The 24,011-nt window shown below is 43.5% G+C and overlaps 1 protein-coding gene across 2 annotated transcripts in view; it reads right to left on the reverse strand.

Annotated features, from left to right (window-relative positions):
* Positions 1–208: 208 nt before the first annotated feature.
* Positions 209–24,011, reverse strand: part of LOC121150677 (WAS/WASL-interacting protein family member 1) — a 35,610-nt gene continuing 11,807 nt past the window's right edge. The window contains exons 2-9 of one of the 2 annotated variants that reach the window (XM_040971742.1): positions 21,688–21,775; positions 17,040–17,169; positions 12,711–12,878; positions 10,242–11,012; positions 7,328–7,540; positions 6,603–6,716; positions 3,220–3,271; positions 209–2,777 (exon numbers count right to left, since the gene is read on the reverse strand). In XM_040971742.1, the coding sequence (XP_040827676.1) occupies positions 2,741–2,777; positions 3,220–3,271; positions 6,603–6,716; positions 7,328–7,540; positions 10,242–11,012; positions 12,711–12,878; positions 17,040–17,169; positions 21,688–21,738 (1,536 nt within the window). In that variant the 5' untranslated portion in view covers positions 21,739–21,775 and the 3' untranslated portion in view covers positions 209–2,740. Of the gene's footprint in view, positions 3,272–6,602; positions 6,717–7,327; positions 7,541–10,241; positions 11,013–12,710; positions 12,879–17,039; positions 17,170–21,687; positions 21,776–24,011 lie in introns of both variants that reach the window. The other variant, XM_040971743.1, reaches the window with a different exon arrangement.

The raw sequence follows: 24,011 nt of genomic DNA on the forward strand, positions 1-24,011 counted from the left end.
GGGAAGTGGAGCAGCTGGGATACCAAATGGCACCTATATGGGATGCTGGCATCACACACGGATTTACCTGCTAAACCACAATGCTGGCCCCATGGATTTTCTTCTTGTTTATCTTCCTTTCCCACAGCATGAAACAGAAGACACTACTTTCTTGTTTGTATTTACATAGACAATTTTAAAAGAAAACCACCAGCTGACACCATAATTATTCTACTTTTATTTATTGTCGTGCTAACTTACAAAGACACAGACATGAGGGTAGGCTCTACCCTGTGACTTAAATGATCCTGATGTCACAGATACCAAAATGTGTCTGTTTACATAGTGCAATGGTATGAACACATTTGTTTTCTCCCTCTTCAGTCCCTGACTATAAACAGGGAAAGATTAATTTCATGCCAAAATCCTAGGCACTTTGACAATAACAAAATTGGTATTACAAGTTAAAATATAAAGGCCTAACTTTTTACAAATGCAAGTAATCTGTTTAGACATAAAAAGTCAATTTCTTTCAAATCACAAAGGCACCATTGGATTAAACATTTTTCTCTGCTTTTGCTAAATAAAATGCATAGTGAAATAAATACTGAACACTGCATTTTAATACTGTAATACATTTCAATATAAAATGATATATAAATTTTAAAAATACTGTATTGCATCTCAAATCCATTTATCTGGAAACTTTATGTGAAAAACACACATATAAGCTCTGATTTTAGGGGAGGAAAACACTCATCTTAATGGTTTACCATAGCTGGAAGATGTTAGCACAGAACTTTCTCTTAAGAACCAGATGCAATAAGGATGCTAACCTTCAAAGGAAGGCTGCAGGTGTGTGAAACAGTCTTTTCAAAATGCATAGCCAAAAACATTGTGCATGCATGGCAACTTCGTGCTGTGGGTAGCTGCAAAGTTGAGATATGCAAGTTACTCAATTCTTTTTATTCCTCACAACACTTAGGTCCACCTTTCTTAAGTCAGCCTTTTCTCTCCCAGATTTGCTAGAAAGGCCAAACCGTGTTGTTTGTGAAATAGGTCATTGGGTTTATTTACAAGAATGTTTATCACTTTTTACATCAAAGAATTCAAAGTAAAATACCACTAAATTACCAAATGTTCAACATAAAATATTTTTATTAATTTTTTAAAAAGATTTATTTATTTTTATTGGAAAGGCAGATACACAGAGAGGAGGAGAGACAGAGACAAAGTAAACATAAAATATTTTTTAAAATATTCTGCCAATCATGTTGCATTTTTATATTTCTTGATTCTGTATGAATCAAGAGTCCCTGTGACTGTATCAAAGACAGATGGGTAGTAGAGGGGAGAAAGAAATTCTCTGGTGTACTTAGCTCAGGACTTTGGCCAGGAATATTATAAAAATACAATATACCCAAATCAGTAACTTCATAATTTATTAGATATCCTATTTGTCAAAACTCTTAAGTTCTTTTGCTTTTACATAAATGAAACATTTATTTATTCCATAAATAGGAATGCATGTTTCAGATTTTTCTTTGGATTGACTTCTTATTAGCATCCTTCAATATTACATGAATACACTAAAGTCATGATACAAAGCTAGATAGATATACATAAACATGTGGTTGTATGCTTTTAAAAAATAAGCAATGGTAATTTTAAACATAATAAACCATATAAAACATCTAAATGGATTTTTTCCAATTCTATAGCTAGATTTAAAAGTCCTAGTAAAATTTTGTAAACAAAATCATGTAAAAAAAAAAAAAAGGCAAGTCTGATTCTTCTCTATGGCCCTTAAGTGGAAGCTTTATTTGCATAGATCCAAGACAAATATTTCCCCCCGAAAAGACTCAAAACAAATGCCCTCCAGTTTGTGCTGTCTCCCCAGTTTGCTTAACTGAGCAGGCATCAGAATGTGTCTTTTGAGTTTTGCCCATCAGTTCAAATCTCTTCTCTTCTTCCATGTTTCTACTGGATATCATTGCCTGACTCTCCTACCATATCAGGGCCCTTAATGAGCTTGCTCAGCCTGAGAAGAACAGAGGCAGCTTGGAATCGCACAGCACAGGCATCCAACCGAAGAGTGAGTCCGCTGGGTCTGAGGCCAGAGGCTCTGACAGACTTTTAGTTTCTTGCCAATGGCTTTATTCCATGTGACCCTAAGCCCTATTGGATTAGTTTCTGACGTTGGTATTGTGAGCAACACTTACACACAGATGTTAAGGGAAGATGGAAAGTTAAGAGACCAAAATCTATAGTCAGGCTGTCTGCCAAACAAGGCACTGCTTCCTCACTTTATTTCTAGGTCCCCTTGAATTGCTAAAACTCATTTTGCATTTTTGGTTTTTGAAATGAGATTTTTGCATTAGTTTCCATCTTCCAAATTTGTGCTGTCCAATGTGGTAGCCATCGGCCACATGTGGCTATTGAACATTTAACACATAAATAGTCCAAGTAGAAATGTGCTGTAATGTAAAATACACACTGAATTTTGAACACTTAGTACCAAAAACGGTAAAATATAGCATTAATAATTTTATACCAATTTCAGGTACATTCATATTTTGAATGTATGGGGTAAATATAGTTAATTTCACTTTTTGTTTTTTAGAAAAACCCTTTTATACAACCCCAACTATTATTATCTTAAAATTATGCCTGGACCTCACATTTTATTTTTACTGGACAGGTGTGTTCTCAAATCTATCTCAAACGGCCCAAGATTGGCCATCCTGTACATGCAAAAGTTTCATGTATGCCCTTGCTCAGCAGTTTGCTCAGGTGGTCTGTGGTTGATGAAAACAGCTAGGAAGCCAAGCATGCAAAGAAAGACATGGAAGGAAACAGCTCTCTGGGATTTTAATAATTACAGCCTGTAGCCAAAAAGCAGTGTCTGTTTGAATTTGGTTGACTAAAAGCTGGGTCTTGATTTGTCTCTGCCTACTTATTGCAAAAGCTATGGATTCCCAGCAGCCAGCCCTGGCTGCTGCAGCTGAAGCAAGCAATAAATGGCTTTGAGAATCTGTACATTGTAACAAGCTAGGTGCATCTCTTCCCTATCCCCACCCTGGCACACCCATTTTTTTTGTTCTCCCTTCTCCCCTTGCCCCTCCTGCTAATGTAAGGGGTCACGGGAAGCAAAGGGGGTGGAGTGTGTGTACAATTCTCATATAGCAACAACAAAAGCAGCTGTCAGGGCCCGGGTCCAGAAGAGCAGGTAAAGATCACCTTGGGATGGGAGGTAGAGGCGGAGCACCCCTTTCTTTTCGATTGGATCCACCTAGATGAGCAAACAGAGAAAATGTGAGTTTTGGGTAGAAAATTATATTCTCATTGTGGAAACTCTGAGCAAGGCTGTAAACTGACATGAATGAGATAGTAGAAGTGATGAATAAACAATGTTTTATTTTACTACTGTTTTTATTAGTACTTCTCTACAGATTACTTATATTGAACATCTTTTCATGTGTTGATGGTCATCTGCATTTCTTCAAAGTAATGTCTATTCATATATTTAACTGAGTTGTTTTTGTGTATTTATTTTTTATATATTTTGAATATTAATTCCTTATCTGATGCATAATTTCCAGATATCTTCCTCTATGCTGTGATTTTCCCTTTCACTCTGTTGGTATGTTTTTTTTTTTAAAGCTATGCATATTAGTGGGCTTTCTATGCACTATAAGTAGGTTTAAAATCCATTCACATTAAAAAATTTCATTTGTCCGATACACATTTTTGAGGCTCTAACATGTATTAGATATGGAGACAAGTGCTGAGATGTTGTGAGCAGGTCTGCCAGGGGCACATGTCGGTGGAGTAGTCTGCATGCTAAGTGCTTTGAGAGTCAGTGGAATAGCATGGCAGATTCCTTGCAGGCAGCTTAACAGTAACCTGGGTGGTCTACCTAGGGACTACTGAGACAGAAACAAATCTTGGAGCAAAGACAGGGATTCTATCACCCCTGCCTCTTCCTTTCCCCTTCCCAGCCAGACTTTTCCTGTGAAGAGCATTGTCTGGATTTAGACAATCTGTTATGACTGTGACCATCAGTTAACATCCACTAATGGTAGCCAAAGGCTGGCCTTGTCCACAGCTGTAATGAGACAGCACTCAAAGTGTTACCTGTACTGCTCAGGAATGACCAGGTACTATAGGAGTAGAATAACATTTCGTTCTTTTTTTTTTTTTTAAGATTTATTTATTTATTTTATTGCAAAGTCAGATTTACAGAGAGGAGTGACAGAAGGATCTTTCATCTGCTCATTCACTCCCAAGTGGCTGCAACACTTGGAGCTGAGCTGAACGGAAGCCAGAAACTTCTTCTGGGTCTCCCATGCAGGTACAGGGTCCTAAGGCTTTGGGCCATCCTCCACTGCATTTCCAGGCGACAAGCAGGGAGCCAGAAGGAAGTGGAGCAGTTGGGATGTGAATGGGTATCCAAATGGGATCCTGGCAGGTGTAAGGCAAGGATTTAGCCACTAGGTTATCATGCCAGGCCCTCTGGTTCTTAATAATACCTTATTTACTTGTGTTACACATATGGTCTGTTGTCATTATGAAATAGTAATATGCCTAAGGCCAGAAGTACTTATATCTGCAAAATTATTTGTGGGGACAGTGGACATTCACTAGTTTAAAGCACATTCCTAAATGCCTACTATGTCCCAGTCACAGCACCACTTAGGAAGATGCATTAGGGAACAATCCATAGTTCTAGTCCTCAGGTTGTTTACTTGCATCTCAAAGGAGCCTAGGGAATGAAATTCAGCTATTAAGTTAAAAGCTTGGGGGGGGGGTAAGGGGAAATTGGTTCTGTTATTGATTTAAACATATAAATAATACAAGCTTGAGAATGTAAATAGTCAGGAAAAGTGGAGTTGGCACCATAGTACCTTTAGTGCCATATGGGCATCAGCTCAAGTTCTGGCTGCCCCACTTTCAGTCCAGCTGTGTGATTATGGCCTGGGAAAGCAGCAGAGGTTGCTCCAAAGTGCTTGGGCTGCTACACATATGTAGGAGACCTGGAAAAAATTCCTAGCTCAGCTCTGGTCATTGTGGCCATTTGGGGGGTTGGTGAACCAATAGAGGTAAGACATCTATGTCTCTTCTCTCTATAGTTCTGACTTTCAAATAAAAATTTAATCTTTAAAGAAAAAAGTCAGGGAAAGTCACATAGTCACTAGTCTATGTGAACATATTTTTTAACTATATTCATTAGAGTCTAAGAGGAAAGAAGCCCCTCTTCTGATGAAAATACACACATATACTATACTCAAGAATATTTATTCCATGTGCAAATTTATTTTTCATCAAAACTTTAACTACCAGTCCTTGGATGATTTTCTTTATACCTATTTATTAGATACTGTGTAGGAATACAGAATTCCACATAAATGAGTTTTTCCAGGGATTAAGGCAAGTAGCAATGTTTTCTTTCTTTCTGGCATTTGTTCATGAAAAATTCCCTAAGACGTTTTCTAACTCTTTGAATTCTCAATAGACACAAGGCACAGCCTGAATCGATTTAACAAAATGAAAACATCAGGTGATTGTCCTGTGCCTTAACACGCAGCACAACCCTGGGTACCTCTCTCTGCCTGTGACCTGAGGCTGCCATCTGTCACTGCTCACTGATGTCAGTGATTCTGCCACTAATCAATCTTTTCTTGAACTACTATTATTCTGCTACAAGGCTGCTAGCTACCAATCAGAAATTGTGAGAGAACTGAGTGTTCAGAATCAGTAGGCTCTGTGTGTGTCTGTATCAAGTGCTCTGCTGTGGACCTTGTGGCCTCAGGATGACTTGCTTATACACCTTTTCTCTAAAGGTTTTTGGTTTGGGCATTTGGTTCTGATGCTAAGGCTGCTGCAGGTCTGAACTTCATCAATGGCATATGTGTATTTTACACTATCTCAGGCCTTTATATTTGTTGTGGTGAAACTCCAGTTTGTCTAATTTCTCTTGGTCACATTTATTCAATACCAAGAGTGATTACTTCCTAGGCAAACTTTATATATATGTTAGCAAAAAGGATGCTGACTTGATGATGGACTCCTGTGAAACAGAAGCCATATGAGAGACTGGGGACATGTTTACTAAGTCACGTGAACCCCACCAATGAAAAACTACACTGTCCCATCATAACTATACAGCAAATCAGAATTGTATGGATAAAAACTGACAAAATGAAAATGCCTGTTTTGTGAACAGACATATAATACTGTTAAGATATGATTGTAACACATTTAAAAGGCAGTTACAATGAATTTTCATTATAATAAATAAGATGTTTTGCCAGGTGCAAAACTAGTAAAATTAGAAGGTGGCTCTACTTTACTGTCTCAAATGAAAATGAAGGAAAACTGTTCAAAAAGCAAAATAATCATAAGTAATACTTCCAATAACACATTAACCATTTCCTGCAAGCATTCTGGGTCTCTTCAGTTTCCTCCTCCATGTAGAAAAGGAACTGACAAAAATTTAGGCAGCTCCAAATGGGCTTCCCATCATATTCCATATTAAGAGGCCTGGAACTCCCATATGGACCAACACATAACCCAGGCTATTTAAGTAGGAATCTGCCAAAAGCCCTGGCAGAAATACTCACTTCGGCTCTCATTTCTTGCCAATTTGCTGGGGTAACTTTTGGTTGTTGGCACATACGGTTCTGGAGGTGGCAAATCAGAAATTGGGTGGAAGTAGAACCTGCTTTCCCACTCATCTGGGGGAGAAACAAAGAGTTGTCAGTAACCACCTGCTCTCAAGACTTACGCAGTGAAGGGCACAGATGAAATCTAGAGAGGACTAAAGAAATTACTTCTAGCTTTATGTCCAGAAGGCTACAGAAAAGCTGCATATATCACTGATCTGTACATTGATCAGATATAGCCAAGTGATTCCAACTCAAAGGATTATGATGCAGCCAGTCTGCCTCAGAAGTGGGGCTTAAGTATAGGATCTGTATTTTCCCACAAATAGGCCCAAGACTAAGTGAGACCATGCTGATAACCAGAGCAGAGGTGAGAGGCTTACTATCTGCAGGCTCTTGAGGTGACATTTGCTCTCTACATTTCTAAGTAGTTTGTTGTGAGCTACAAAAATGATTCTTTTCAGAATTCTGGAATCTCTGCAAAGGTAACCAAAATGAAACCCAAACTAAGAACAGGTCAGAGAAAAATGATCTGTCTTCTTGGGAGGTAAGGGAGGAGGACTGTTATTTTTGACTTACAGCCATGATGGGCCTTCAGATGGTTACAGGTAGATCAGTGCAGAGTAATCTGGTAACGATGATGGGACAAGAAGCGTTGATGCCAGCACGGGAAGCACACATACCTTCACATGAGGAGTCTTGGAAGCCATTTCTAATCAATGTTGATGGTGGAGGTGGTGGAGGTGCCCCAGCACCAGGCCTCTCAGGAGGAAGAGGAGGCCGGGGCCCACTCCTGGGACTATCGATTCCACTTCTGGACGCCAACTGAGGGGTGGCAGGAAGGACCCGCGATGTGCTGCCATTTCTGCTTATTGGAGGTGGTGGTGGGAGGGGGCCTGAGGCAAAAGAGAAACCATTTGGATCAGGCCTACCTTCTGGCATGCATTAGTACCACAACAGTCACCATTAGTGTGCAACTAATGGGTGTCTGCTGAATTCAGCTATTAAACTAGGGCATATGGGAAATGGTGGCAATTTTGCAGGAAATTTAGCTGAGAAATGAGTAGGCACATATAAACACAAACATACAAAGTACATAGATACACATGTATATGCAACCAAGTGCCTATTCTAGCTAAGTGGTTGTTTTGGCTTTGAGTTACGACACAGAGAAATTGAAAGCAGGTGATAGTCTGTTTATACTAACAGCTGTTTAATTTTGTTAAAAAAAATTATTTTATTTTTATTGCAAAGTCAGATATACAGAGAGGAAGAGAGACAGAGAGGAAGATCTTCCCTCTGCTGATTCACTCCCCAAGTGACCACAACGGTTGGAGCTGAGTCAACCCAAAGCTAGGAGCCAGGAACTTCTTCCAGGTCTCCCAAATGGGTGCAGGGTCCCAAAGCTTTGGGCCGTCCTCGACTTCTTTCCCAGGCCACAAGCAGGGAGCTAAATGGGAAGCAGGGCCACCAGGATTAGAACTGGCACCCATATGGGATCCCGGCACGTACAAGGCAAGGACTTTAACCACTATGCTAATGCGCCGGGCCCACAACTGTTAATTTTTAAAACATTTTATAATCTTTTTAGAGAGTGGCTGAATTGTAATATAATGAAATAAAAGATGTGTAAGATAGTCATAAAATTATTTTAGGATTTCAGAAGAACTAAGATCTTCAAATGCACAGTATTATTGTTAATTATACAAGCATGTTTCTGTTATGCCCGTGACCTGTTTCCGGGCAGAAGTGAAAACCAAGTACTAGTCATCCTGAACATAGCCGGAATTCCTTCTTGCTTCTTCCTCTTTGGGGAGGCAGATGAACACAGGGAGTGACACTCCTCAGTGTCCCAGTCTGTAAATGCTACTGGGGTGCTGACCCTAAGCAAGCTGCTGCCCTGTGGAACTCAATTTCCTGTCTATGAAAGGCTGCCACAGGAGTTAACCAGTCAAAAATAAAACGTTTTATAAAAGAATTTGAAGGCATTAAAAAAACATAGTGAGATGATATTGCCATAAATTTTTATACTCCTGTGAAAAAGTCCAAGTGCATTCTTTTTGATAGTACAAATAAAACTTATCTTGACTTTGTCATCCTCCAAGTGTAGAAGCTACTTGGGTGAGTAAATGTAAACCAACCAGAACCAAAACTTGGTGACAGCCTGAGTGATTCCTGATCTTCAGCAAAGAGTTCCACTCATAAGACATTGACATTTTACATAAAGACTGTGTCATACAGTACTAGAAATTTAAATTTTTTGTCTCTGACAGTAATCCTGAAAGGTGTAGATATAGCAGACAAGACCTCAGAGATTTTGGAACTCTAAAAAAAATCCCAATTCTGGGGCTAATGAGTATAACAGTCAGGATTTAATCCCAAATCTGTCAGATTATAAAGTTCACTTCCCTAACAATGAAACAAAATCACATCTCGAAATGTGCTGGTCCTTGATGACCTCTAATGGACTCCTTCTGGGAATGTAAGTTGGTAAGAATTTTCTGGAAGGCAGTTTGGCAGTAGCTATATGATCCATAGTTTACTGTGCAGTAAAGAAATTTCATTTCTAGGAATTCATCCAAAGAAAATATTTAGAGATACCAAAATATTTAGTTACAAGAATATATCACTGCACTATCAACAATAGCAAAGATCTAGAGATGAATCCAATGATCGAGTGAGGTTTATTAAACCAAGGTACATAGTAGGATGTAGCACTATACAGACATCAGAAAGCCTGCATGGAAAAGAATGGTTAATCACATCATAAAACTAATTAAATATTATCAAGTCAAAAGCAAATTACCAAACAGTATATAGGTAGTGACATGCTGATTTTGTCAACCTGTGTGTGCACATATATATTTAATTCCACTTCCTATGAACTGTTTAAAACACCCTTTATGTATTTTAACTTGGCTAAAAAATACATAAAAACCTTCTAAAGACCAGGGGTATTTAGTCTAGCAGTGGATTCCTGCCATCCACACTGAAGTACCTAGGTGTGGTTCCTGGCATGGCTCCCCGTTCCAGCTCTCTGCCAGTGCAGACCCTGGGAAGCAGTGGTGATGGCAATCTATGTGCCAGAGATGTTAACAGAGCAAAACTTTTTACATGTCCCATTAACGAGGTGGCCTCAAAGTTTAAAAAATGAAAAGAGAAGTACAGAAGTTCATTGACTGTTAAGTAAGTGCCCATCAGGCTTGAATCCTGGGGCCCTCATGTGAAAGATGGTAATACATCACCCTAGTGAAGGCAGCTGAAATTGAACTCTGGGGGGCAGGGCGTAAGTACCCTTCGGTGAGGGAAGGTGAAGGTTCCAGCCTCTTCTTTGTTAAGTAGCTTGGGACCATTTAACTTTATTAGTTACTCAGTCTTTTCATTTTTAAAACATGAACAGAAGCATCGATCTCATTTTCCTTGGAGGTTTTCATGAGGTCCCGATGAAATCATCCATATCAGTGTCAAGACTTAAAAGCATGAAGCTGCCCGGGAATCTACCTGTGCTTTTGTTTGCCTGTATTCACTCCCAGGTAGAAGAGTGATGTCCAGGCGGGCTGGATGTTAGCCAGGGAACTCACCCTCCTTTTGTCTTACCTGTTCTGCCTGGTGGGTCCCTCACTGGAGGAGGGGGTCTCTCGGTGGGCGGGGGAGGAAGAGGACCCGAACGTCCCCCTGAAGGCAAGGGAGGTGCAGATGAAGTGAGGGACACGTTCCGCTGTGGGAGCCTTGGGATTTCATCACTGCCACTGCCACCTGGAGGCAGGGGAGGCGGCCCGGGCCTGCTGGGGGGCGGTGGAGGCGGCGGGGCCTGTGAGGAGGTGGCTGGTCGGGGGTTGGAAGGCACTGGAGGCTTGTTGTTCTGAGGTGGAGGAGGCGGAACCCCTTCCCTGTGGATGGAGGGCCTGTTGCCCACTGGCGGAGGTGGTGGAGGGGGTTTGTCATCCAGGGCCCTGTTTGGGGTGGGAGGCAGGGGAGGCCTGTTGGAGAAGGGCGAAGGAGAGCCTGAGGGGGACTGACGTATGGAGCTTCCCCCGAAAGTGGCAACTCGGTTTCCAGGGAAGGGGGGAGGGGTCGGGGCGGGGCCAGGTGGCCTGGGGGTCCCAGGGACTGGTGGCGACCCGCGGTTGTGCAGACTTGATTGGACAGGCCGTGGCGTATTAGGTACTGGAGGAGGAACGCTTTCAGGCTTTGCGCCCACGTCGGGCCGTGGAGGAGGCATCCGGGCCCTCTGGGGCTCGGGGGGACCACTTCTGTGGCCTGGAGAAGGTACAGGAAACCTCCCCGGACCACTTGGGGGTGAAAAGGGCTTGGCAGATGTGGATTTTCCTCCTGGTGGCAAAATCGGTGGCCGGCTTCCTCCAGAGTCTAAATGGGAAAACAAATATTCAGTTAGAAAGTTGGGACCCCACACTGGCAGTGCTATGGCATGGTGAGTTAGGTAAATACATAATGCTTGTTCCTTTGGGGCTGACTTCTGCATCAGTACTGGCTGGATGGAACAGCACTGAAGTGGTTCGGGTTTAACAAAGGGAGGAACTGAAGGGGGAAACAAAGGTCTGGAGAACCTCCAACACCACCCAGAACTATGTGAGGCCCAAGGCAATTCTAAGAAAACAGCCTGCATTCCTGCATCTCCCACTTCACTCATTTCACCAGCAAAGCCCTGAGCACTTGCTGTGTACCAGCCATTCTGGCTGCTAGACAGAGGAGTGGAGAAAATAGGAAAGATCCCACTCTCCTATGGTTTACATTGTTGTACAGGAGAGAAACGGTAAACAAATTAGTAATAATGAAGTAGTTTCAGCTAATTATATATACCAAAATAACAAGCCATTGAGAACAGGAACGCCTAGAGAGGCCAAACTGGACAGAGTCAGGTTCTGGGGATGGCAACTCTTCCCAGTCTTGACACATGAGCCGGGGGTGGGTCTGAGAAGAAGGAACCAGCATGGAAAGATGAGGAAGATAGGCAGAGGGCCAGCAGGTCCGAAGGCCCAGAAGAAATGAACCACCTACACTGCATCCTAAGGCATGGTGAGCCTGGGAAAAGTGCCCAGGAAGTGGAGACTGAGTGGTCAACAGGAGCTGGCTCACACAGCCTTGGAGGTCTGAGCACTTGGACAGGCTTACACAAGGGGTAGGAGAGAATTTGTAGTCTTAGTACTAAAACAAAGCTGTATACATCTGTGTTACTAACTTGTGATAGGTTGTATTTCCCAGCTGTGGATTTGGGTTGCAGTTACTGTACACCTTAGTGCTGTGTAAAGGGGCTTTGGTGCCTCATTTTGTGTACTAACTGCACTTCTAACTCTGTTTTATACTTCACCCTTCTTTTTTTTTAACCCTAGTTTTTCCCATGTAAACATGAAAATTTTGCCTTTTCTACATTTTAAAAGATCATAGAGGTAGAAATAAACATCTTTTAACAAGACAAAAATGAAAGAATGTTTTACACCGATTCTTGAGCTTCTGTAGGAATTAGGAAGGAGCCCCATGGACTCTGTAAGATTTTCATTTAGCTATGATCAAGTTCAACTACTTTCTACCATCAGGAAACTCCCCAGAGAACACTTAGAACCACTGGCATTAAAATACCGAAAGTCTGTCACATAGGACGGTATTTCAGGTTTAGGGGACATTTATAAGAAGCCCAGAGGACACGTTCCATCATGTATTTGAGAAGTGGCTTGCGAATATTTACCATGGTGGACAGCTGGAGCAGGCCACTGCACAAAGCTGCCTCTGCCAGGTCACCAGCAGTTTGCAGCAGTGGAAAGTTCGATTTGCTCCCTCCTTTCCCTTCCCACTCCAGTGCATCCTTTAGAATAGTGTGAGAATGGACAGGTGACACCCCAGGACACTGGACAAATAGCTACTAGCTCTGTAAAGCTGTCTACTCATGACTAATAATAACAATAAAGTGTCAAATAAGTCTCTCATATAGAAGAGTGGTAACATCTCAGGGAATACAAAAGGTTTGAAAGCAGAGCCTTGAGGGGCACACCAAGCCTCCAGACCCAGACCACTGATCTTCAGTTGCTCAGAGAAGGAAACTCCTCTTACCGTTATCCCTGCTAGCTGTGGATCTTAGCTTTGGCATTCCGGCCTGGAACAGTCCTCCTAGTCCAGGCGGGCCACCCCCACCTCCGCCGCCGCTGCCACCTCCACCACCGCCGCTGCCACCTCCTCCACCAAATCCACTGCCTGCACCAGCACTAGGTCCTTTAGGTTCTGCAGAAAGAATAACATGCCATCTTTTCACTGGTGTGGAAGTACCCACCAGAGAGCCCTACCACTTGTGACCAGTACAGTAAAACAGGGAGCTGGTGGAAACTGGTTGGTCCCAACCCCCTGTCAGAATAGGAGGGGTTTCTTGAGGATGCAGGGCACTCCTGGGCCCAGTGGTGGGGTGTGCAAATAGTAAGAGAAGGTCCCCACACCCTCTCCTGACCAGCTGTCACAACTGTTAGCATCTGTCCCATTGCCTAAGACTTGATAAATAAAGGAATAGTCACAGAAAGATGAGGCCAAGAAAGGGGGAGATTCAATAAAAAGAAGAAATTATAAAAAGAATTAAGGAAGGGCTGGCATTTGGCTCAGTGATTAAGACAGTGGAGGCCTACATCCCACATGGAATTCCTTGAGCTCAAACCTTGGTTCTACTCCTGATTTGGCTTCTTGCTAATGTGCATCCTGGGATGCAGTAAGGAATGGCTCAAGTGGCCAGGTCTCTGCGACTTATGTGGGAGAGCCATACTGTGTTGCTGGTTCCCAGGTATTTGGAGATTAAGCCAGCCCATACTTAGATGGGAAGAGTAGTAATAGAAAAAAACTTTAAAATTTCACAGTTTATTCTTTAGAAATAGCCACTGTTTGAGGTATGCTTTTTCTTTCTTTCTCTGTGTATGTGTGTGTGTATGTAAATATCTAATAAACAGTGTTTAGCCTGCTTTTTGTCCCTATTTAACATTTTATTGTTAGGACTTTCTAAGTTATTCAATATTATTAGAAAATGTGAGGTCAAGGGATTATATTTTGGACTAACCACTTATTTTTATAAGCTTTTAGATTAATTTTAATTTTTTCTTTTTTTTAAGATTTATTTATTTTACTTGGAAAGAGATACAGGATAGGTGTTATGATTTAACAGACTAATCCTCCACCTTAAGAGCCAACATCCCATATGGGTACTGTTTCATGTCCTGGCTGTTCTACTTCCAATCTAGCTCTCTGCTTATGGCCTGGGAAAGCAACAGAATGTGGTTTACAAGTCCTTGGAACCCACATGTGAGACCCAGGGGAAGCTCCTGCTTCATATCAGCTCAGCTCTGCCATTGTGGCCATTTGGGAGTAAACTAGCAGACCTTCTCTATCTGTCCTTATCTCTGTAAATCTGCCTTTCAAATAAAAATAAATATATTGATTCCTGACTCTGTGGGTACAGGCTGCCTGGCCCTGCAGACCCTAGGAGGCATTGGTGATGGCTCAAGTAACTGAGGCCCTGTCATCACCTTTGGGGGAGCTCTGGATCCATTCCTGGCTCTAGCCTCAGCCCCTGGGCCACCATACAGACATTTGGAGAGTTATCTGGAAGCTAAGAGCTCTCTGTCTTTTTAAGAAAATAATGCATTAGCATTTTACTCAATGGTACAATGGTTAAGTTGCCACTAGCGATACCTGCATCTCACATTAGAGTACCTGATTGGAATCCTAACTCTAATGCTTCCAATCCAGTTTTGTGCTAATGTGTACCCTGGTAGGCGGCAGATGATGGATCAAGTGCTTGGATCCAGGCCACCCATATAGGAAACCTGGACTGAATTTCTCTTGGCCTTGGTCTGGCCCAGCCCTAGCTGTAGCCGGCATTTGGGAAGTGAGATATTTCATTCTGCCTCTTTAATTTTCAAAGAAAACGAAAGTAAATACATAAACTCAAAGAGCTTGGCTGTACTATGAGACATAATCCATTAGTGTTTTTGTTTGCATGTTTTATAATTTATTTACTAGTTTGAAAAGCAGAGTTATAGAAAGAAGAAAGATGGGATTTTCCATGTGCTGGTTCACTTCCCAAATGGCTACAACAATTTGGGCGAGGGCATGCCAAAGCCAGGAACTTCTTCCAGGTTTCCCACATGGTTATAGGGTGCAAAGGATCTGGGCCAACCTCTGCTGCTTTCCCAGGTGCATTAACAGGAAGCTGAATTGGAAGTAGAGCAGCCAGGAGTCAAATCAATGACCATATGAGATGTTGGCATTGCAAGCCATGGCTTAACTTACTGTGTCACAGTGCTAGTCCCTCCATTACATCTGACATCTTTGGGTGAAAAAATGCTACGGTTCGGATGTGATGGTTCATGTGTTATAAGCCAGGCCCTTAGTGTGATGATGTGAGTATTGATGGGATCTTCAGGAGGTAGGCCTTAATGGGCAGTCATTAGATCACTGGGAACACAGGAGATTAATGTGGTTTTTTGTGGGATCCTGGTTAGTTCTCACAAGAGCAAGAATGGCCACTCCCCTTCTTCTGGCTTCCTGTCACATCATATGTTGCCTCCCTCTGACATGTGCCCCTGCCACTTGATGCCATTTGCCATGAGGTCTTCACAAAGGCTGAGCCCTGGGGTCATGCCCTTGAATTTCCAAAACTGGGAGCTAAATAAACCTCTTATTTAAATAAAGTACCTGGTATCAGCTACTTCATATAATCACAGAAAACAGACAAATACAGGAAGCCAAAGCTGAGAAGAGTTAACTGGCAGGACAGTGCTGAACTCAAGAGTGAATGCATATCCATGGTTAGTATTTTGACACAGATTCCAGGATGTGATGCAGTCCAGCACAGAACTACAGATGAACTCTGACACTTGGAAGCAGCTTGTGGTAACAGTACATGTGTCCAGCTGAGTGCAGCAACAGCCTGGGCATGCAGGGAAGCACATTTTAAAATATTATTGAGCAGTTGGAAGGGAGAGGGACTAACACTATTTCCTTTTAATAGGACAAGTGGACCTTGAAGAATATAGTTTCAACTCAGGGACTCTGCATTATGCCCAGACATCTCCATCTCAGTCAACAGTGGTGGGGAATTCACACCGACCTTCTCAGTGCCTCAGACTTCCTCTTTTAGAGAGGAGAACTGCTGGGCTCTGTTCTAGTGGTCAGTGGCTCCTCTGACCCCAACCAGGGACCACACACATGGCTGCTGTACTAAAGACTCCTGGATATAAGTGACTAAACTGGACCGGCTTCTCAAATGGAGTCTGTTACACTGATCAGGAGGTCTAAGGGATTATACACATCAGCTTTGTGTGCATTTTGACTTAGAAGTCAGAACATGTCAAAAGTCAAAAACTCCGCATTTCCTTTTTAAGAGGTGATGTGTCATTTACACCTCCCTGTCTGGTAACAGAGCAACATTCAAAAGTCTTATCTTGATCTTCTCTGTCTTCCTCCACATTTGCTTCCTCCTCTAACTCTGCTCCTTCTTCCTTCTCTACCTACCAATCACTTCTCCAGGCAATTCTGACTTCAACACCTTGAATCCTCCACTTTGTTACAACCCTGTATCATTAACCAATGACAAACAAAGCTCCATCTGGCTGTTCCATTTCCTAGTGAACCACACAGGACCAGTGGCACAGGACAAAGCTGGAGGATATCCAACTTGTTGCAAGGTACAGGAATGTACTCGGGTCACTATCAGTGAATCCCTGTCATGAGCAATTTTCTATTCCATTGTTAATGAGTAGCCTGTGTTGTGGGTACCACAACAGGTAGCCTGTTTTTTTTTTTTAAATGCATACCCTACTTTGTTCCATAAAGTATTCTAGGTTAAATGTGTAGATAAGCACAGTTGTGATCTCATTTCTTCTCTTTCAGCTTCCTGGTCATCCACATTTTACACCTCAACTACATTTCCCCAACAAAGCATTTTTTTTTTCTAGGCATTATCTCATTTGAAGGTTACAGCAAACTTATGAGGTCTGTAAGAATAGTTTTTGTTACTGTCCTTAGAAGTGGAGAAAAGGTAGCTTGGAGTTGGTACACAATGGGTATGCCAGGCCTTGAACCCATAATCTGTGATTTCAAGGCTAAGAGTCTTCCCATATTTCACAGTGCCTCCTCTCTATGGTACCAGGAACAACGGGTTAATCTTCAGAAAGTGATGTGAGCAACTCAGAGAATGGCTGCTGTGTATGTCCTAGACAAAGAATTATTATGCTGGTTTCCTGCAGCATTAGGCGGAACCCAAGCCAAAGCTGTGGCCTACAATGACTGGTACAGTCCTTATTTTGCTAGCTTTGCAGCTGTTGCTCCCCAGGATGGGCGGGCCAGAGTTGATTGTTAGCCATAAACCACTTCTCTCCATGGGAGACTGCCCCTTTCACTTACTGTCCAGTATCGGTGCACTTCGGTCATTGGTGACTGTCTTCTTCAGTTTCTTCCCTTTGCTGATGTCAGACAGTAGGGCATTTCTCCCAGCCTGCTCTCTCTTATTCAAGGTCGGCTTCTCAGTATTGGCCTGAAAGGGAACCATACAAACGGGCAATCATCTCTTAAATGAAAATCATGCACTTTAACACAGGAGACTGAACCTTGTGAGTAAGGTTCTTGGTGATGGGCCATAAATTCTGCACAATTGTTCTTTTTAAGACTCATGTGTTTGGGAGCCATTGGTAACATGCCTTTTCTAGACACAAAGAATCCATGCCTCATGAAAGTCTGAAAATTCAGATAGTGATCTGGTGGTGACAACACAGCTAGAGGAATGAGGGCGGCCCGCCTGCTGCAGGGCGTGGCCAGGCCTGGCTTCCAGAACATGTGCTGGACAATGGCATCCGATCCCCACCTTGCATAGCAAACCTGGGGCAAGGAGAGTCAGCAGGACTTGCTTCCTTAAAACCCCACAAGTTTAAATAATTCTTGTGACTGTATTGTCTAAGATACTTTTTCATTTAAGTCATTCGCTTATCAGTGGGATAATTTATATTTATTGAAACTATCCTTCTAGTTTGTAGTTCTATGAATTCTGACAGATATTTGAAGGGTCTTTAAAAATTAATTTTTAAAATTAAGTTTTTTAAAGTCCTAAAATTAATTTTTAAAGGCCCTTTACAAATTAATTTTCCATTAAAAATTAATGGAAAAATGAGTATAATGAACAACGTGTGTGTGTTTTTAATCTCTTTCAAAAGAGACAGAGAAGGAGCTTCCTTCCTCTGTTCACTTCCCAAAGACTTGCAAGGACTAGGGCTGGCCCAGGAGCTCAAATTTCAATTCAGGTCTCCCATGTGGGTGGCAAGAGACACAGGAGCACTTGAGCTATCACCTGATGTGCATAAGCAAGCAGTTACAATTGGAAATAGAATCAGGACTTGAACCCAGGCACTCTGATATGGGATGCAAGTGTCCCAAGCAGCATCTTAACCATGGTGCTACATTTCTGTGCTGGGCATGGGTTTGAAAGAAAACTTTTTGCACCAAAATGAACTTAAATCTTTTAGTTTCACTATTTCACAGACTTTTTGAAGTGCCTTTGTATAAGGTGGTGTGACTATCACCACAGCCGTGATATAGAGCATTTTCTTTACTCCAAAAAGTTCCTTCCCCTTTGGTCTAACAGGTTTCTGATATTTAGTCCCTTTTTTGAAAGCTTGACTCAGAAACTTCACAGTAGGGAAAGGTGGTTCCTTTAAGATGTCTGGACATTTTCTTGTGTTTCCAGATTCGCTGGGAAAGAGCATTCCGATGCAATTGGGATCTCCTTCCATCAGGGTTATTTTAGGACTGAGGAGACTGAGGTTCCACAGTTGGGCTCAGAGGGCGGCATCTGTGTGCTTGCATCCCCACATGGAGATGGCTTGGCCTTGCTTGGTCCTGGGGAGAGGGTGGCTGCCCTGCCAGCAGAGAGGCCCTCCTGGGCTGGCCCCAGCCCTTCGGAGAAGAATGTGACTGCAGATGAGCCAGGCATGTTACAGGAGGCTTCGCAGAAGAAGAGGAGGCCCAGCGAGAGCTCAGAAAAGCCCATAGGTACACTAACTGGGATTACTGTGTAAGCTGGAAACATCTTGAAATAATTGTATTGTCTGCTCATGATAATAACAGTTAACACCATCATAGCTTTTGATTCTGGCCAGCCATCGTCTCCCATACTGTATGTATAGTAATTCACATTTTCCTTATCTGGCCCGGGGAATAGTGATTTTGTTGTGCTGTTGGAGGCATCAAGAGGCTATGTCAGTATTCCCAGTCACTTGGTCAATAAGGGCAGGAGTTGGAACCCAGAACCCAGAGCCTTCTTTATAAGCTGACAGAGGGCGCACATAGGCTGCACCTTGTTCGCAGCCCCCATTCATCCAGAAACCCCATTTACACATAAACTGCTTTTGCCAGTATGATTCTTCTCCCTTGTTCTGAAACTTGTCTTTTCCAATTTGACAGCAAGCCTCAGACAGCTTGAAAAGAACTTGAAAATGACCTGCTGTCATTTTAAAAATGAAAAAGTCCTGAGGACTAGGGAGGTTAGGTCCTGTGTCCATATCTGCTCTCTTCAACAGCTGTCAGTGACCTTCTAGTCCACCTCAGAATCTATCTTGACAGCTGACCTCCTTGGTTGCTGAATTCTCTTCCATGGCACCCCAGAGTCCTTCATGACATTCCACTAGGACAGTGTCCTCTGATGGTCACTGGCCCTTGACTTCCCTTTTCTCACTCTGAATCCTCTGTTTCCAGGGTCTTGCTCTAGGCTAGGTAATAATGCTCAGAAATTAGTTGATAATATAAATAGTTTCTCAAATGTCACTGTGGGATATCATTTATGATGATAACATGCTGTCTCTTATTTATTTAATGTTTTGCATTAAGTCAGTTTACCGTATTATCCACTATGCTGTTTTTTTCTTAAATTTTACAAGTTCTTTTTAACTTTTAATCTTTAAGAGGCAGTCAGAGAACATGCACTCCCACTCACTGGCTCACAGCTCAGCTGCCTGCAGTGAGCTAGGCTGGGGCTCGTTAGGACAAGGGAACTCAGACGAGGACTCCCATGTTGGGGGCAGGTGCTCAACCACAGCTATTGCTTTCCGCTTCCTTGAGCCATACTGGCAGGAAACAGGAGGAAGGAGATGGAGCTGCGATCTGAACTCAGGTCAGCCTGGTGGGGGACATGGACATGTAAACTGCTGGGCCACATGTTTATTCCTACTGTGCTATTTCTCAATGAATTAACTTCTTTTCCACTAACTGACTACTAAACTAGGGGTTTGATGTGCTAATTTTTAGAATATACATTAAAATTAATTCCTGAGTATTAAAATTTTAAAAAATTAATGATTCTACTATCTAGCAGTCATGTATGCCGCAAATTTTTAGGGAAATACAAATAAACTTTTCCTGCTATGCTACCTACAGAACAGCCCCTAAAAATTCTTGTAGGAGTACTAGTTTTAAAAAAGTTTTTGTTGGGGCCAACATGTTGGCATAGCAAGCTGATCCTCCAGCTGTGGCACTGGCAGCCATATTGGTGCTAGTTCATGTCTCAGATGCTCCACTTTGAATCCAGTTCCCTGCTTATGGCCTGGGAAAGCAACAGAGGATGGCTCAAGCCCTTGGGTTCCTGAACCCATGTGGACACCCAGAAGATGTGTCTGGCTCCCGGCTTCTAACTGGCCCAGCTCTGGTCATTGTGGACATTTGCGGAGTGAATCAGTGGATAAAAGACCTCTTTTTCTATCTTTCCTTTTCTTTCTGTAAAATCTGCCTTTCAAATTAAAATAGATAAGTTTTTTTTTTGTCCAATCCATTTTATACTAACCTTTTATAAAAAGTAAGGGCTGGCACCATGGTATAGCAGGCTAAGGCTATGCCTGCAGTGACAGCAGCCCATATGGATGCTGATTCAAGTCCCAGCTGCTGCACTTCTGATCCAGCTTCTTACTAATGTGCTTGGGACAGCAGTGGAAGATGGCTCAAGTCCATGGGCCCCAACACCTACACAGGAGACCAGAACAAATTCTTGGCTTCATATTGGCCTAGTTTTGGCTTTTGTGGTGGTTTGGAGGAGTGAACCAGTGCATAAAGAATCTTTCTCCCCCTTTCTCTGTAAATCTGCCTTTCAAGTAAAAATAAATTAAAAAAATTAGTTTGAAAAAAGAAAACACCAATCTTAGAACCAAACAGAAGACTACAGTCAAATTGCTACAAATGTTTCCAAATGCTTATGCTCTCAATTGCTGTCCCCTGTCCCTGGGGGACTTAAAACAAGCAGCTGCAGGACCACCCTGGGCAGCTGTGAGCTACATAACAAGCACTGCTCTCTAGTGAGGTTCCAGCCTCCAGTGGCTTTTGTTAATGTATCCCAGGAGAGCCCAAGGCAAGAGACTCTTCCTCTCTGAGAGCCTCAGTTTCCCCATATGATGCTGATGGAACCACTGGCAGGAAGCTACTGAGCAATGAAGGCATCACTTGCTGGGGGGCCCTGGTCTTACAGAGTGTGTTGGGCTTTTCTGTCCTCTGTGGAGGAAGCAGTGGCATGGACCTCCCCGGCCAGGCATAGCCAGGGCCCAGGATGAGTCCAGGGAAGGAATTCCTTTGGGGAGAAGACATCCACATACAAGAGAAGACTGAAAGGAGGATATGAGAGTGTGAGGGAGAGGTGACAGGGGTGAGAAACAGCCTGTCAGAAACAGACTGGGAAGAAAGGAGAGGAGGCAGAAAAGAATGGAGTGAGAGCAGGAGATGTGTCAAGGGAAGCATGACCAACGCACGCTGCTCTGTCCTGCCCCCACATCACAGGCCATTATCTTGGCATGGAACCCATCTGGATGGAGACCCTGCTTGCTGCTCCCAGGATGGCACCAGCACCTGTCCAGTACTGGACACCTGTGTTCTGCAGGAACCCTGGGCAAATACAGTCATTCAAGCTTTCTGGATTTGTAGTAAGGCTTGGTTTATCCTGAAGGAAGTACACTACAACCCATTTGTGCTAGTGTCTGCCTGCCTGTGGCTTACTTAGTGCAGGGACACTGAGGATAGCACTCACCAGTGCAAAGGTTGGCGGTGGTGGGGGCGCTGGAGGTGGAGGTACGGGCATCTTGGATCAGTTACTCTTAACAGTCTTGATGACAAGTCTGTAAAATCAAAACACAGCCCTGGATTAGATTTCTCAGTAAAATCCTGTCCTGACTCCCAACTCTTCCAGAGGTGTGGTTGCCTTTACTCTGGGGATAAGAGGTTACCATGCAGGAAGGCAGCTAGCAGGGAACCTCACAGGGACTCAGAGACACTGCCCCTCATAGCAGGCCCTGACTGCAGTCAGCATGACCATTTCCATGACCCCACTAGGAAAGTTCCTCAGCCACAATGAATGGAAAACAAATCTGCTTCGATTGGTTCTTTTTCCCTACACATCTCGGTGCTCCTCAACTCTGCCCTCTGCCTTCCCTTGAATTTTCACACAGAGGGCCCTGGTCTGGGCCCAACATGCACTGCAGGAACACAGAGGAAGCTAGTTCTCATTCTGCTTGTGAAGCTTCCACAGCGCAGGGAGGGCAGATAGTGATGCTCAGGGTGGGAAGGCAGGTGAGGGCTGGGGGTGGTCTCCCCTCGCCTTTGGTGTCCCCCAAAGTCCTGCCAACCTCTACAGGACCCTCTTCCTTATAGCAGCAGCTAAGAGGACACAGAAATGGGGCGAGGTGCAGAGTCAGCTGGTCATTCCCCAGTGCTTCCCAGAAATGCCAGAAGAAACTTAGCGTACCGTGTGCTTTGTGTGCTGTGTGCATGAGGTCGGGGCAGAGGCCAGACCAGACTCTGGGGACTCAGGAAATCCTGGGTGGGAGGCAGAGGAGGGATGAGGGTACACGGGTGCCCTGCTCCCAGCCCTGTGCCCCATCCTCAACCCTCATGCAAAGTCCTCACCCTGACCAAAACCTCAACCCCTGCTCTCACCCTCGGTAATGCCAGCTTCTCCCACCCAGTCCTCGCTGTCAGATCTGAGCAATAGTACTGTGTAGGAGCTGTTACAAGGTGGGCTCTTGGCCCCCCATCAAATGTGTCAGCATCTTCACAGATCCCTGTTGCTCCCAGGTACTAGGTGAACTGCTGAGGGTCTGAGTCTCAAGCCAAAGGATAGCATAGTCACAGGTCTCCTGGGGTGACCCTATCTCCATACAGCTTGCTATTTCAAATAGCAAACATATTTTTTCTTTTATTCTCAGTAGTCTCTTTTTTTTTTTTAAGATTTATTTATTTTTATTACAAAGTCAGATATACTGAGAGGAGGAGAGATAGAGAGGAAGATCTTCCGTCCGATGATTCACTCCCCAAGTGAGCACAACGTCTGGTGCTGTACCAATCTGAAGCCAGGATCCAGGAACCTCTTCCGGGTTTCCCACACGGGTGCAGGGTCCCAAAGCATTGGGCCGTCCTTGACTGTTTTCCCAGATCACAAGCAGGGAGTTGGATGGGAAGTGAAGCTGCCGGGATCAGAACCGGCACCCATACAGGATCCCGGGGCGTTCAAGGCGAGGACTTTAGCTGCTAGGCCACACCACCGGGCCCCTCAGTAGTCTCTTAACTGCTGAAAATAATTTCTTAGAATTTAAAATACTAATTTATTTAAATCACTAAAAGTTAATGTAGAAAACTTATACTTTAAAATAAAATTTTTGTTTGGTAATGATCATGCTAGCTGGCTTGCTTTCTATAGATAGAAACGGAATGGGAAAGCTAACTGACACGCTGCTAGATTTGTCTTAGCTGCTGGGAAACAGAAATCGTGACCATTCACAGTGGCTCCATCCCAGCAGGGCCATTAGGAAAATGAAATCTTTAAAATGTCCACATCAGCAGTGGCAGCTGTCACTTGGAGTGCTGGCTGGCTGCAGCATGCTTCACACCCATGTGCTGTGTCTGATATCTGCAAGGACATTGCACATTGGCACAGTCAGGCTCATTTTATAGATGGGGACATTGAGCCTCAGAGGTCTTAAGTGACCCACTTGGAAGCCCCATCTCAGAGCTTTCAGAGCATGTCCTGCTGGCCCCTGCTTTTCTGCTGGATGCCCCTGCCAGGCTGTTGCAGCCTTTCTTCTCCCTGTGGGCAGATGGCGCTTCCTGCTGCTTTTCCTGCCCCATTTCTCATTCCCTGCTAGACGAACCATTTCCACTCCTATCCCAAAAACGCAGGTGAGGCACACCCTCTTTGTTGAGCAGCTGCCAACTGCAGTTTGGACTACTCTACAATAGAGCCTGAGGACATGTGGACTCCCATCCTGGCATGTGGACCAGAGATCAACCTCATGTCTACCCCACTGCTGGTCCCCCATCTTGGCTGTCTTCTCACTAGACTGTACAGTCTAACATGTG

The sequence above is a fragment of the Ochotona curzoniae genome, unplaced genomic scaffold (assembly GCF_017591425.1).
Source record: "Ochotona curzoniae isolate NIBS_2020 unplaced genomic scaffold, NIBS_Ocur_1.0 contig_2210, whole genome shotgun sequence".
Lineage (NCBI taxonomy): Eukaryota > Metazoa > Chordata > Mammalia > Lagomorpha > Ochotonidae > Ochotona > Ochotona curzoniae.